At 39.1% G+C, this 17,047-nt stretch overlaps 1 protein-coding gene across 1 annotated transcript in view; it reads left to right on the forward strand.

Moving 5' to 3' along the window:
* The first annotated feature begins 7,503 nt into the window (after positions 1-7,503).
* The window catches only part of LOC134647260 (histone-lysine N-methyltransferase, H3 lysine-79 specific), a 42,837-nt gene continuing 33,293 nt past the window's right edge, over positions 7,504-17,047 (forward strand). The window contains exons 1-2 of the mRNA XM_063501536.1: positions 7,504-7,701; positions 13,610-13,650. Coding sequence (XP_063357606.1) covers positions 7,618-7,701; positions 13,610-13,650 — 125 coding nt within the window. The 5' untranslated portion in view covers positions 7,504-7,617. The remainder of the gene's footprint in view (positions 7,702-13,609; positions 13,651-17,047) is intronic.

A 17,047-nucleotide genomic window follows, 5' to 3' on the forward strand; every position in this document is an offset into this window, starting at 1 on the left:
AAAATTTTTGAGAACCGATATTTTAAACAACGAAGAACGCTGTACTTACTCAATATACTCCCCATATTGAAAAATAAAAATATCAAACTTTTCGTACTTGTTTGTTTTCATTCTCATACCGAGAATATTTTGAACACCCCTCGTAAAAATTATTTTGTACTTTTCAGTGGGTTGGTTTTTTGAAGGCGGTTCCCTTTTTTAAAAAAAGATATTATATTAAGTTATTATATTTTGGTTTTATTTTTGTTTTTACATGTAATGTTTTTGATGATTTGTTTGTTTGTAGGTAATTGTATTATATTCGTTCACAAAATAATATATCATCAAAATGGAGGCCTGAAAGTTAAATTGATTACCTCAATATTGACTTAGTCCATAGTTTCCCAAAGTGGTCAATACCGCCCCCCAGTGGACGCTGAAGAGTTTCAGGGGGGCGGTAAGGGCCGCGGAAGCGATTGGGGGGCGTTCATGCTGCCCAGGGGGGCGCTTCCGCAAGTGAAAAAAAATACTAAAATATTAGATACTTAATACAAATAGATTTATACCTGAGTAGGTATACGGTTTATTTGTGTTCCTACCTAAAACAGCATTTTGAGGAATTAATTCTCAACAAGCTGGAAATCGTTTTAATACCTTCATTTGGTCCTAAAATAAATGCGTGTAATCAGAGTTTGCTCAATTCCAGGAGGTGTGCATAAATTTTGTGAACCTTGGAAGTTCAATTTTTCCTTGGATTTCCAAACCGCTCGATGTAGAAGGAATCATCAATTGGGATCAGATACTGGCGAAAAATTATTTCGGATTTTAACACAATTATGCCAAAAAAAACCAACAACGGGTTGCACTCCGGGAGTGCCGACAGAAGTGAAAACTCAATGACTAGTCCAAAATGTCTGCAGCACTATGTATAATTGACCCATCCTGCATCCTCCTTTCTATTGAAAAACTTTAGTTCCGAAATTGCTGGTCAGTGAGCTTGTTTAAAATTCGAAATACAAATTTGTAGCGTTAATTGTTTAAAATTCGAATAGAAATTGTAAAGTTACCTTGCAGATCTCGCATCTAAATATATTTGGTCATGATATTTTGAGTTTTATTCACCAGTACTAGAGTTCATTTTATTAGCGATTTCATCGAGCTTTATTGATGTCGGGAACCCAGTGCACAAACCACGGGTCAAGCCTGATGACGTCACCTAATCTCAAGTGCTGCGCCAGCGCCGGCGCGCGGGCGGTGCCATGGGACAGTTCCTATCGACCCTTGACACGTGTAGACGCATTGATCTCCGATTATTAATTGTGATTACCTAATTAGTGATTCTGATTAGAGATTTGGCAATACAAGGATGTTGTATGTTGTTTATTGACTTTCGTGCAATTTATAGTGTGTCTCAGTTGAATCTAGACTGTTTTACTATCTCGAGGAACCCTAGGACTAATTAGTCATTAGGATGTCCACAAATAGACAATAATCTGATGATCCAGGCCATTCTGCGACATATTTGAGTGATATAAAGTTAGAATGTAACTGTGAGATACTCGTATTTCAGCCCGTACAAGATTAGAACCTTTTCCATGTAATGTCATTGAGTTTTTCTTTATTGATTTAAATGCCATCTAAATGTGGCCATCTAAATCTTACGGTCACGTGATCGCCTTACGCTGTCTCGAGTTTATCATTTTTTCCCCACCTCAAAAAGTGCCCAGCGCCGCTAAAGAAGTTTTCACTTCAAAACTTGCGACACACTTTTATTTCTGACTGTACTTATTCTTATTTGCATGTCTATCTAGCGAGTACTTCTTGCTTGAGACCTTTCTAATGAGCCTAACTCGTTGTGTTTGTGTTTTTCCATCGAGGAGTTCCTTTGGCTGCCTACGGACCAGGCATGTTGCGGATGTAGATTTTATGACATCCGCGGATGCGGATGCGGATATTTAAAGGCTCACATCCGCGGATGCGTATGCGGATGCGGATGTCAAGATTAGGTACTTAGAAAACGTCAAATATTAAATTTTTAGTATTTTTTTATTTAAAAAAAAACGAAACGTTTAGTATTTGAGCAAGAATATAGGTATTATAGGTGCGTTATATTTAATAAACAGTAACTTGGCCGACTTTTCTGGATCTAGACGATTTCGTTATAGGTAATGACGAAATTACCCAGCACTTACGCCGCCGCTAAGACGTTCCTGTACCAACTTGTTCGACATCCGCATCCGCATAAGCTCCGCATCGATTTTATGCGGATGCGGATGCAGATGCGGATGTCGAAAATAATGCGGAAGTTCCGCGGTTGCGGATGCGGATGTTCGCAACATCCCTGCTACGGACTGCATCATCAGATCACCACCCTGCTAGCATATTATTGCATTGGCACCGGAATTACAATAGTACTCCAAATTTCAACTGAATCAGATACTGGGAAGTTGTTCAAATTTTAGTTACAAGATCTAAAATTACAAATAAAAATAAAAATTATAAATTAAAAAAAAGACAAAACGCTTCAAGTCGTTCCTGGTGCAAAGGTGCCCATGATGCTCGCAGCATTACCACGCTGGATGGATCACCACGGACTAGGGTTACCAGATCGAAAGGCGCTATTATCGGGAAAAAATAAAAAAAAATCGGAATTTTGAGACTTAAGTCGGGAAAAAGAAAACATTCAAATTAAAGTACCTAATTGTATTAAAAATAACGATATTTTACATTATTGGCACTACGTAAACTGCTCTGCCCATAGACGTTTTTATAACGCTGATGCGCTCGACACGGGTCGCTCGCTCGCTCGACGACAGTTCGGAATTTGAAATTATTGTTTTATAACGTGCAGCTGTTTTTCGGGACATTAATTTCCACTTTGTCGGGAATCGGGAACACAGGCTAAAAATCGGGAGAATCCCGCCAAATCCCGACCATCTGGCAACCCTACCACGGACCTTTGCACGAGGAACGAGAACGACTCGGGGCCTTCCCCTTTCCGTCTGAGTGTCTGAGTCGATGTCCGAAGTCGCGTGTGAAGCGCTCCGCATCGGCTCCCCCAGCTACCCGCCGTTTCAACTGCGAAAGGGACGATTATGTAGGCAGGGGAGAGAGGATCATATTTTCGACGCTTCACATGCGCTTGTGTTTCCGCTGCCGCTCCGGCCACGCGTGAGGTACGGCTGACATGGGAGGCGGCGAAGGTACTGACGCACGTAGCGTCCCATACCAAACACCGCCCCCTTTCCCATGGTACCAAAGTCAGGCCATCAGGCCGTTTACCGTCAGTACGAGTGTATATGGCAATTGTCCAGAATAAAAAAAAACTTGAAAATAAACATACAGCAATACATATATAGCTGGTCAAGCAGATCTTGTCAGTAGAAAAAGGCGACAAATTTGAAAAATGTAGGCGCGAAGGGATATCGTCCCATAGAAAATTTGAATTTCGCACTTTTTTTTTACTGTCAAGATTTGCTTGACCAGCTATACTACAAAACGTCAAAAAGAAAACAGATTATTATAATATTATACAAAGAAATTATATATATAAAGTTTGATTTTTAAACCAATGGTCGTACTTACTTCTTGTAACTTGTGTGCAAATTTATAATTTGATACTACCAATTGCTTTTCGGTGAAGTAAAATATCAGCCATGAGGAAGACGGAGTAGCCACAATGAGCAATTTTTTTCTCCTCTGGGTTAGATGCCAGTGAAACAGGGAGCGATAGTGAAGAATGCGGCAAAATAAACATTTATAGTTAGTAGTTATTAATAGACTACTTTTTTATTTGACGCAACAGCAAGCTCATAGCCCCCTATGAGCAAATCTGTTAGGTGCAGGCTTAAGGGCTAATCCAGGGGGAAGCTGAGCGCAGGCGACTAGGTTGCATCTGCTTATCAACCTATTCTCACTTTTACCTCAGGTCCTTTGATTCTCTTCTTCTTCCGGCCTTGTCCCATTTCTAATTGGGGTCGGCTCTCCTAATCCTCCTTCTCCAGAGATATCGTTTCTGGGTCGTCACTGGATCAAAATTGTTATTGGAGAGATCCTTTTTAATAACTGCATGACATCCATGTATTAGTAAGGAGTCTGCCACGTGGATTTGGTCCCGATATGAGGCCCGATAGGTCTTCTCATGACATGCCGTACCAGCGCAGGCGCGATTCTGTGACTGTCTTGTATTGGCCTGATCTTATAGCTTCCGCAGATGTAGACATTAGGCACTTTATCAAGCATTTCTGCCACATGCACTCTGTTCACCAGCTCAGGTCCTTTGATTAATAAAAATGTGACGTCCCACGGGTAAAGGTACCTTATGGCCGTTGGCGCTTACGCTATTATTAACGCCGCTCCGCCGCCGCGCGCTATTATTATTGCGGCGCTATGCGACGTAAGCGCCAGGTGCCATAAGGTACCTTTTGCCGTGGAACGTCACAAATAATAAATTACGGTAATATCGTAAGAACTAGTGCCTGTGCCATACGCTACATTGGCCGCTATGCCTGCCTACTTAGTTGTTATTAATGTTGAATTTTTAATAGCATATAAGACATCAGCGGGCGGTGTATATTAAAATAATAATAATAATAATTTCAGCCTATAAACGTCCCACTGCTGGGCACAGGCCTCCTCTCATACGCGAGAGGGCTTGGGCTGTAGGCCCCACGCTAGCCCCATGCGGATTGGGGACTTCACATACACCTTCGAATTTCTTCGCAGATGTATGCAGGTTTCTTCACACTAGGGTTGCCCGGGATTTGGCGGGATTCTCCCGATTTTTAGCATGTGTTCCCGATTCCCGACAAAGTGGAAATTAATGTCCCGAAAAATAGCTGCACGTTATAAAACAATAATTTCAAGTTCCGAACTGTCGTCGAGCGCGTCAGCGTTATAAAAACGTCTATGGGCAGAGCAGTTTACGTAGTGCCAATAATGTAAAATATCGTTGTTTTTAATACAATTAGGTACTTTAATTTGAATGTTTTCTTTTTCCCGGCTTAAGTCTCAAAATCCCGAAAAATTTATATTTTTTCCCGATAATAGCGCCTTTCGATCTGGCAACCCTAGCTGCATGCCTCTAAAGCCCCCTCGACACTCGCGTTCGTGGCTTCGCATCGCGATTCACGCACATAGTCTGGATGGGGCTTAAAACAACCAAAATGGGAACCACATTCATGCATACGCCGACGACATCCTCCTAAATTGCACCACCACATTCAGGAGCTCCGAAACAAGACCATATCCTTCATAGACATGTATCCATTTGTGTCATTAAAACGCTTTTTTAACGCGCGTTGTAAAAGCGCTCATGAGTATGGGGCCTTAGCCCCCATTCGCACGGCAGCTTTTTCAACGCGCGTTAAAAAAGCGCTTGAATCTGTCCGCACTCTAAATTCGATTTAACAACCAAGGCATAAAGTTTAAAATCCAATAACGCTAGATAAAAAGCGCCACCGCTGTCGTGTCAATAAATACACATGTATCCATTTGTGTCATTCAAACGCTTTTTTAACGCGCGTTGAAAAAGCTGCCGTGCGAATAGGGGCTTACTTCTTTTGCTAAGCCACCTCCATACTCTGGAGTCTGGAGGGGGCTATAGCTTGGCCGCACACCCACGGAATTTACATGTGCAAGCGAGACAGCGCTATGCATTTGTAGAGGGACGTCCCGTTCCCACCTGATATTCCGTACGGAAACCGAATGAAAATTCCGTGCTTGTGCGGCCAGGCTAATAGCCATAACACACTACCGCACCGCACCAAGGCCACGTTGCGCCGCAACAATATGTGAGAGCGAGAAAGTGATATATGTTTCTCGGTCTCACTTATGGGCGCGCAAAAATCGGTGCGGTGCGGTAGTGTGTTACGACTTGGGTTCAGTGCTGGAACCAATAATGTAAAGGCCCCAGTCATGAATCTAGTATTAAACAAGATTGGGCAAGAGTGGTAGGGATAACTGACAGAACGGGATAGTCTTATGTAACTTTCAGTAGGAGTAGCAGCGAAAGCGCTATTATTGTTTGTCCTTGTCACAGTCTCACATTTTTTTTATTCCCCACCATAATTTAGTTTGGATTATGGTAAGCAACGAATAAATTCGACCAATCATAGCGTCGCATTGCGTATGTTTTGTCCCTCGCGGAGGCACGCGTAGACCACTTCTATAGGATGCTACCTGCTATGGCCCCAGTACACAATGGGCCATCGCCGGCCACTCCAAGGGACGCATTTATGCGTTAGAGGGAGCAAGTGATATTGCTATCTCATTCTACCGCATGGCTGCGTCCCTTGGAGTGGCCGGCGATGGCCCATTGTGTACTGGGGCCTTAAAATCTGGACCGCCTCTAAAGCCCCCTCCACACTCCCGTTCGCGTTTTCTCGCCGCGATTCACGCACATTGTCTGGAGGGGGCTTAAAACAACCAAAATGGCAACCACAATCATGCAATACGCCGACGACATCCTCCTAAATTGCACCACCACATCCAGGAGCTCCGTAACAAGACCATAATATCCTTCCACCAACTTCCACCTTAGGCCCCCTACACACTGCGAAATCGACTCCGCACTCGCGTTCGCGGCTTCGCGCCTCGATTCGCGCATGAGTGTGGAGGGGGCTTATGACAAAGAAATATATAGTTGGTCAAACCAAATTGTAAGTACATAAAAGTGATAACACACTATCGCACCGCACCGCAACGCGACGTTGGTGCGTCGCACCCATAAATAAGAGCGAGAGACAGATATCTCTTTCTCGCTCTCACTTATGGGTGCTACGCACCAAGGACGGGGGCGGTGCGATAGTGTGTTACCACAAAAAAATACTCATCCTATAAACTATACTCATCCTTTTCTTTTGGGTGCTAGTACTAGTGTAAGACAAAGACAGTATGATTCTCTCTATGTTTGAAATGAGACAGTCCTTTGACAAGCTATAATTTATATACTTGGTCAACCAGATCTTGACAGTAGAAAAAGGCGGCAAATTTGAAAAATGTAGGCGCGAAGGGATAACGTCCCATAGAAAATTTGAATTTCGCGCCTTTTTTTACTGACAAGATTTGGTTGACAAGCTATAATACATCATAATACCAGTACAGTATTTGCTTTATTTTTTGCGCATGACAACATTATTGAATCGTAAACTTAAAAATCGTCGTCCCAGCCCTAGAATATCACTCTATGTGTCAAATATTTATAGTCTGTGGTTTGCAGCGAAAAGTGGACGCCAATTATTGGGCTGTACATTCCTGGGTTGAGCAATCCCAGGTCGAGCATTATCGGTACGGGCCAATAATATGCGACCAATATTCGGCGTTCACTAAATGGATTCGTATTATTGGGTCGTGTATTATTGGGTTGAGCGTTATCAGGGTGTACAAGCTTGGTCCGTGCCAATAATATGAAGCCACTGTTTGGACAGGGCAATAATGTACAACCCAATAATTCGCGTCCATAAAAGTGGACGCCAATTATTGGGCTGTACATTCCTGGGTTGAGCATTAACCGGACTCGTGCGGAATGTGTATGTGTGTGAAAGTTCAGTGAAATTATGTTAAAATATCGAGTGTTTTTAGTGATAAATTTAGTGTTTAAGTGAAAAGTGTGTGCATTCATGCAGCGGTTTTCCTATAATGGCTTTGGATTTACGCCTGCATTCTCCTGCAGGCGCAGAACCTGTTGTTTATACATGGCCCCTCACTTCAGGTCATGGTTCGGTAAGGAAATCGTGTATATTTTACTTGGGTATCTTGATATGTCAATGCTTGCAACGTTTAGTTTATCATTATGATATTTCTATAGGAGGAACTGCTCTTAGTTGCTATTAGTAACAGATAATTCTATTGCTATGAAACACAAATTTTCGCTATAAAAATGTGATCGAGGCATTTATTTCAAACCATATCGATTATACCTATAAATCGTCAGAAATTACTATTAGGTGTTTTAAAACTTAAAGAAAAAATCGGCATGTTGGTCCTTATATCACATGGGTCTTTCAGCCGGAGTGTATTGACCTCGTGTTTTGTCAAGGTGTCGGCTTTTTTTAGATGGGTTCTTTATACACTGCTCGTTGTAGTTGTAGATCATCGTCATTCCCACTTTGAGCACATACCAACAATATTATGATAGAAAAACATTGTTATCTCTGAACTCGTGTTGCTTGTGTACTCGGTACGTGATCATGTTATGATCGAGTTAATATCGTTAATAATGTTTAATATACAGATTATACCTTTTGGATAAACAATTTTAATGAGAAATGTGGATTTGTATTCATAGTTTATAGGTTAGGTATAATAAAATAATAACAACAACTTGCTACCAACACAAAAATTATGTTACTCTTACTTTTAGGCACTTCATTATAATATATAGCTAGACTAAACTCATGAATTACATAATTACCTTGTGTTTGTGTTTATTCAAAACTTGACAAAATAATCTACTTTAAAGCTCTCAACTTTAAACTTTATTCCAAACACAATAATTGTTTAAAAATAGTGTAGTAAATGGTGATATTAAATTTGTTTACATTCCACATAGCACAAGTGTAATGACCTCATTGACTCATCAACTGCAAACTTTATGGTTATGTTATTTGTGGCTGACTTATTGGGCACCTTTTAATCATCACCAAAAATTATTTCCATTCAAGAGAAGAAGGTACATTTAATAAAAGATGCTGTACTTTAATAGTAACCATGTATTAGTTGCCATATTAGCAATGTTATACTCTAGTTTTAAATAAAATTCTAGTGAATAAATGATCAATGAATACCACCCATACCATATTAAATACATATACAGTGTAAACACCATATAACGTCACTAGATATAGCGTTTCACTCCCTATAATGTCGACATTTTTGCTTCTAGTTGGTTTACTTTAATATTATTTTCTCTCTTTTTAACGAAAACTCTCTATAACGTCAAAAAGTGTCCGGTCCCTTGAGTGTCGCTATATAGAGTTTACACTGTATATTCAATTCCTTATTGAATTGTTTTTTTTAAATAGGTATGTCAATGCTATATTTATTAAAACATTACATTGTTATCAAATATAAAATATCACATTCATATTACATTTATTAAGATTAGAAAATTAATCTAAGTTAAGAGTGCTTGAAGATCAAGAATTTTCCTCATGTTCATGTACCCTGGAACACTTGTTGGAATGAAGTTAAGGCAGGGTTGTGACAGAAAACACTTTTTTCGCCTAGCCCCTATCTGCCAAGTCCGTACCATGTGATAAGGAACTTTGTTCCTAAAACAGTATATGACATCAATAAACAGAAACAATGTATTTCTACATCTAGAAACACTTACTAGGAACTCTTATTGTTTTGTAACATTCATCTACTTTAGTGCGTAGTGTGGTGTGTAGTATACAAAATAATTACACATACAGTGAATTAACAAATTATATAACATTCATCACCCCATCAGGCGGCTCGTTTGCTGACTACCACATAAAAAATAAAACTTACTATCATCAGATTTAAATGGACAAAACTTCAATTTCAGTATTTATTAATATTGATATTATATAGTATAATATAAACTATACGTGACTAACACAACACACAACTATACATATAAATTGGGAGTAAATATGTGCAAAAAGTTTTTTTGGGGGATGGGATTTCCATAAAAGAAACAGAGGTAGGCAATTTAAAAGATCGTCTGATGAGATAAAAGACATGGCTGGAAGGACTAAAACATGGACCAGATTAGTGCAAAATAAGGAAGAGTGGAGAAGATTGAGGGAGGCCTTTGCCCAAAGGCACACAGAAATGGTTATCGTAGATTAAGGAAAACTTTAGATATAGTATTAAAAAAAATATATTTCTGATGTAAGGCTATAAATAAATAAATGTGCAAAAAAGTGTAAAAGCACTGTCATGCTTCTTAATGCCTAGATGCCCTAGATATAGACTGTAAAGTGTGGATCAGAGATCGGCGGGGGTAAGCTATTTTCCTTATAATATGATATGACGTGAGACATGTCAAATTATAAGGTAAATAGCTCACCCCCTCCGATCTCTGGAGTTGATAGTTTAATACACAAACATCCCGCCCAAACAAGCCCGTCACACTGTAACAGATGGAGCAATAATATACCAAAAGATATAGCAAGGCATCTTATGATATATTCTTATACCTTTAAACAAGCAATTCTTGCTTATTTATTTATTTATATGTTTATTTATATATATATATATATATATTTCGGGGATCTCGGAAACGGCTGTAACGATTTCGATGAATTTTGCTATATGGGGGTTTTCAGGGGCGAAAAATCGATCTAGCTAGCTAGGTCTTATCTCCTGGAAAACGCGCATTTTTGAGCTTTTATATGTTTTCCGAGCAAAGCTCGGTCTCCCAGATATTTTACATACTATTTGACAGAGTATATGTTCTGAGCGTGTAGCTTCTGAGCTATAATATATATTTTAGTATATTACGATTACGATTAGGGTTTGCACGACGGATCCGAAATGTATGGGAAGATCCGCGGATCCGGATCCAGATCCGGATAATTTCATACATTCCGGATCCGGATTGCAAACCCTAATTACGATATCTTATAGCAAGGCATCTTAAGATACCTTGCTAACTTGCTTTCGTAATATACTGAGCTACAGTGTTGGGCATTCAAGAATAAAATCATTGTTTGAATAAGAATTCGTAGGAATAAAATCATCTCGATTTTATTCCTGTCAAAAATATTCAAATAATTTTGATCGGGAATAATTCGTATAAGAAAAAATTTAATGAGAATAACTTATTCTTAATCAAATAAATATAATCATGATTTTTATTCGAAATAATATTCCACGAATAAAAATAAAATCTGGGTACCGTATAGGTACTAATTACGTATAGTTAGGTAGATGTAATATAGTACTTAGTCTCTTGTCTAATTTATACCTATTTTATGGAATAAAATCTTACAATTGACTGTCGCATAGTTTCAGTAACCGTATTATTTCTAATTTAATAACCAAATCATTAGTTTCAATTTAGCTGGTCTAGGGGCCTAGCCAAGATGCCAATCGCTTGCGCTCCGACAACGAAGCGCTTTTTGTGTCTATCACTCTTACATAATTAGTGCGATAGAGAGACAGAGATAGCGTTTCGTTGTCATAGCGCAAACCATTGGCATGTTGGCTACGCACTTAAGGTGCCTAGCCAATATGCCAATTTTTGTTTTTAATTTAATAACCAAATTATTAGGTAAATTTAACTGTTCTGGGGGCCTAGCCAACATGCCAATCGCTTGCGCTCCAGCAACGAAGCGCTTTCTGTCTCTATCACTCTTACATATTAGTGCGATAGAGTGACAGAGATAGCGTTTCGTTGTCGTAGCCCAAACGATTGGCATGTTGGCTACGCACCCAAAGTGCCTAGCCAAGATGCCAATTTTTGTTTTTTAATTTAATAACCAAATCTTTGGCTACAATTTAGCTGTTCAGGGGCTTAGCCAATATGCCAATCGTTTGCGCTCCGACGATGAAGCGCTTTGTCTCTATCACTCTTACATATTAGTATGATAGAGAGACAGATACCGTTTCGATGTAGTAGCGCAAACGATTGGCATGTTGGCTAGGCTCCCAGAACAGCTACATTGTACCTAATTATTTGGTTATTAAATTAAAAACAAAAATTGTCATCTTGGCTAGGCACCTTGGGTGCGTAGCCAACATGCCAATCGTTTGCGCTACGACAACGCTATCTCTGTCTCTCTATCGCACTGATATGTAAGAGTGATAGAGAGAGACAATACGCAACTCTACGGAGCGTTAACGTTTGGCATGTTGGCTAAGCACCCTGATCGGATGATAGAACTAGATAGACAGTGTATAGCGGAATTCTTTAATGGGTACTGTACCTAAACTAAAGTAACAAATATCAAATCAATCCGACTTTTAATTAGAAGGGTGAAAATCAACTTACAAAATATAACCGATTTTACTACAGAAATTAACTTAATTCTAAATAATATTTTAATTGAATAAAACCTTATTTAGAATAGTCCCACTTCTAGAATAATTATTCTGTTTTTTATTCCGCATTTAAAATAAAAGTAACATGATTTATTCTAAAATAACTAGTGCAAGAATTATTTTAATTCAAATCGATTTGAATAAGAATAAAATTTCTGTTTTTATTCTTATTCTTATTCAAGTTAAGTTTTGCCCAACTCTGCTGAGCTAGCTATAGTATGGCTCAGTATATTACAATATATTTTGGTATGATATTTTGCCTCTCTCAATGTAGACAGACAGCAATATATATATTGGTATTGTTGTTGTGTGTGGTACTTATCTATACTATAAGAGTCTATAAGTGGATGCCTACCTCATATTGCCATACCTCTAGCATGGCAGTTTCTCTAGTTTTCCATGCTATACAAATGTTTTGTCCAATTATACAGGCTAGGGAGACCAACTTATGCACTGCATTGTTAGTTTAATAATTAATTTCAACCTGATGCATCTTTGTATTTTTTTAGTAATAAAACATTTAATTAGCTTATTAGCTGCCATCAGTTATTAAAGATGGCGGTGATTAAATGTGATTGCCTAATATCTCAGTGGTTTTAACATTATTCATGATGCAAATGCAATCCCATTTAGTAAAAATATATATTTGAGACAAACTAAGAAATGCTTGTACTATTGGTAGTACTATGCAACAATATATGTACTTTAATAGAAAAATACATAGGTATGTGAAGAAAACACCCATAACATAGGAACAAATATTCCTGATAATTATTAATCACACAAATTAATGCCCTTATCAGGGTCACTTACTGATGTCTAGGCTAAGAGTATTACTATAAAAAAACAACGGGTTGCACTCCGGGAGTGCCAACAGAAGTGAAAACTCAATGACTAGTCCAAAATGTCTGCAGCACTATTATAATTGACCCATCCTCCTATCTATTGAAAAACTTTAGTTCCGAAATTGCTGGCCAGTGAGCTTAAATTTGTAGTGTTAATTGTTTAAAATTCGAATAGAAATTGTAAAGTTACCTTGCAGACCTCGCATCTAAATATATTTGGTCATGATATTTTGAGTTCATCAGTACTAGAGTTCACTTTTATTAGCGATTTCATCAAGATGTAGCTTTATTGAATTATATTTGAGTGATATAGAGATTATAGAGTTAGAATGTAACTGTGAGATCCTCGTATTTCAGCCCGTACAAGATTAGACCCTTTTTCATGTTATGTCATTGAGTTTTTCTTTATTGATTTAAATGCCATCTAAACCTTACGGTCACGTGATCGCCTTACGCTGTCTCGAGTTTATAATTTTTTCCCCACCTCAAAAAGTGCCCAGCACCGCTAAAGAAGTTTTCACTTCAAAAAAGATAATTTCAATGACAAGTCAAGATGATCTAAAAGTGCTTGTTTAACGATCTAAAAGTTTATATTGTCTAAACTAAATGTTATTCCGTTTAATGAGCAGGTGTGTGCCGTGTGTGGAGTGCCAATTGTTTTGCTCTACTCAAGTACTCAACCATACTAGTCTTGAAGTTTACAAATAACTGAAGCATAATACTATTAAGCTAAAGGCAATTTAGTTTACTAAGGTTTTCTTTTGTTGCAGGACAAACACGATGGGGCTCTGGAAATAGTAGAAACAATAAGGTAAGACTAGTTATTTTATTACAAAAGTATGTATCTACAGTACATTGAGTACATCCAGTTATATTGAAAAGATACGAGGGGCGTTCAATAAAAAGTGAGAATGAGTATGTTATATACAACTTTTATTAAATGTTATTTTATTTTTCGACATAGTCACCTTTTAGCATAATACACTTAGTATATCTTTTTTCTAAACTTAATATTCCATTTCTAAAAAAGGTTTCATCTTGAGTACTTAAAAAATCTTGTACTGCAGCGACTACCGCGTCGTCGTCTTCAAATTTCTTGCCTCTTAGGTATTCCTTCAATCTCGGAAATAGGTAGAAATCACTAGGGGCGAGGTCTGGTGAATACGGAGGATGCTTAAGGATATCGAACCCAGCATCACGTATTGCAGCCATTGCAACGGCGGACTTGTGTGCCGGTGCATTGTCCTGATGGAACAACACAATTTTCGAGAGTTTACCTCGCCGTTTTTCACGGATCTCATTGCGCAATGTTGCTATTTGTTTGGCATATAAAGAGCCCGTAATAGTGGCTCCATGCTCGAGATACTCAATCACTACGACCCCTTTACCATCCCAAAAAACAGAGCCCATGACCTTATCGGCAGATGGGCCCACCTTGAATTTCTTCGGAGTTGGAGATGATGGCCTTTTCCATGTCATAGACTGCAGTTTCGTTTCAGGGTCGTAATGATGGAGCCATGTTTCATCCATTGTTATAAATCGCGCCAAAAAAAGTTCCCGGTCTTGCTGTATCAGGTCCAAAGCTTCTTGACAAATCTCGACTCTAATTTGTTTTTGCGTGTCAGTAAGCATTCTGGGTACCCAACGCGCTGATACCTTTTTCATACCCAAGCGTTCATGTAAAATATTATGCACGCTCCCCGTTGAAATCTTTACATTTTCAGCAATAAAACGAACCGTGACACGACGATCCGCCAAAACTAAGTTTTCGACTTTTTTCACAATTTCTTCAGTTACTGCTGTAGTAGGGCGTCCGGAGCGGGGGTCATCCATGGTCGATGTTCTTCCACGTCTAAATTCGGCGCACCAACGTGCAACTGTCGAATACGGAGGAGCATTAGACCTTAAAGTGTCCCGTAAATCTAAATTGACTTGGTCCATAGAAAAATTTTTCAAACACAAGTATTTAATAACGGCGCGCAGTTCAATTTTCTCCATTTTCGCTAACGTACTCAACAGCATCGCAAAGAAATCGCCGTATTTTTTTTTTAAACAAAAAACAGTTAGTTTTTTTTTTTCATGGCAATCAGCTAGGTAGATTAGCTTTACCGGCCAGTATTTACTTTCCTAATATTTAAAGAGTTTGCATCTCATTCTCATTATATATTGAACGCCCCTCGTATATATGAGTCATACCTACTGAGGAGAGTAGATAGCATACAGTGCAGATACTATAAGGTAGTATCATGATCTGGTTATTAGATATACTCAAAATTATATCATGCATTAAAGAGCATTATAGAGTCAAAATAAATTGAACTAGGTAATTAGGTATTAAATCCTTATTTAAAATCCCTACTCTTGTTTTTATATAAAGTTGTGTTTTACGCTTACAATGGCAAACCCCTTGATACCAAAAAAATAATGATGGCAGAAAGGGGGGTAACCTTCGCATAGACTGATAACTGCACAGTCACATAATTACACTCTTAAACCGTACTTTTTAATGCGTACATTGCTCAATTAACTTGTTTTGAATACATTATCGTTATCAAATTTATCCGTCGAGTGGATAAAACCTATAGCTGAGCGTAATGACCGTTTGCTTTTCTGATATGACGTGCGTGTGTGAACCGTGAAGGACGTGGGGGCAATGACCGAGGCGTTTCGCGCCGATTAGGTAGGTAGGTATGAGTACAAACAACTGGTGCTGTGTCGCCCTACTGCCCGCGACCGACCTACAAACTCTATACATTATGTATCTTTTCTATCTAACCACAATACACTGTATCCATGCCAAACAGGTAAACTACGGTAGTGAAGTACTTATTAAACGGTACAATTTGTGAACCGAGGATCTGATTATGATCTGTTAATAGGTATAAGCCGAATAAGGTCTACTTGTGGTTAGTGAAGTGTGCCATCTCCAAATCACGTAACTACACCCACAATGCGAATAGCTCGATGCTTACCTGCTAAACACCTGTATTATAGTTGTAGGTTACGTTACGTAGCTATCGTAATTGTGAAAAGGTACTAGGCATATCATTTTTAGGGTTCCGTACCCAAAGGGTAAAAACGGGACCCTATTACTAAGACTCCGCTGTCCGTCCGTCCGTCCGTCCGTCCGTCTGTCACCAGGCTGTATCTCACGAACCGTGATAGCTAGAAAGTTGAAATTTTCACAGATGATGTATTTCTGTTGCCGTTGTTGTTGTTGTTGTTGTTGTTGTTGTTTTTAGTATTTGTTATAACAACAAATACTAAAAACAGAATAAAATAAAGATTTAAGTGGGGCTCCCATACAACAAACGTGATTTTTGACCGAAGTTAAGCAACGTCGGGCGGTGTCAGTACTTGGATGGGTGACCGTTTTTTTGCTTGTTTTTTTTTTGCTTGTTTTGCTCTATTTTTTGTTGATGGTGCGGAACCCTCCGTGCGCGAGTCCGACTCGCACTTGGCCGGTTTTTAGGGTTCCGTACCCAAAGGGTAAAAACGGGACCCTATTACTAAGACTCCGCTGTCCGTCCGTCCGTCCGTCCGGCCGTCCGTCCGTCCGTCCGTCCGTCCGTCCGTTCGTCCGTCCGTCCGTCTGTCACCAGGCTGTATCTCACGAACCGTGATAGCTAGACAGTTGAAATTTTCACAGATGATGTATTTCTGTTGCCGCTATAACAACAAATACTAAAAACAGAATAAAATAAAGATTTAAGTGGGGCTCCCATACAACAAACGTGATTTTTGACCGAAGTTCAGCAACGTCGGGCGGGGTCAGTACTTGGATGGCTGACCGTTTTTTTTGCTTGTTTTGCTCTATTTTTTGTTGATGGTGCGGAACCCTCCGTGCGCGAGTCCGACTCGCACTTGGCCGGTTTTAATTATATCCTAACAGAAGGAATTTATAAGTTATACATTTTCATCGGCTGTTTTTTTTAATGTAATTAAAAAAGTTGGTTTAGTGTAGGTATGTACCTACGATATGTACGCACGTATGCAACCTACTAACCCATAATATTTGTAACTCAAAACAAGAGCATGCAGCTGTGAAGACGAAACGAGGTCAAACGTTTTCGAGAGCAGACGCCCCTCGGAAAATCGATGGGTTGAGCTAGAAAATACCTATTACAAGACAACCTTGAAGATGTTTTATAAACGTTTAAGAGCGTTTGCGTTTGCAGACCCTAGTATCTGATCTCATTTTTTAATTA

This window comes from Cydia amplana, chromosome 4 (genome assembly GCF_948474715.1).
Source record: "Cydia amplana chromosome 4, ilCydAmpl1.1, whole genome shotgun sequence".
Taxonomy (NCBI): domain Eukaryota; kingdom Metazoa; phylum Arthropoda; class Insecta; order Lepidoptera; family Tortricidae; genus Cydia; species Cydia amplana.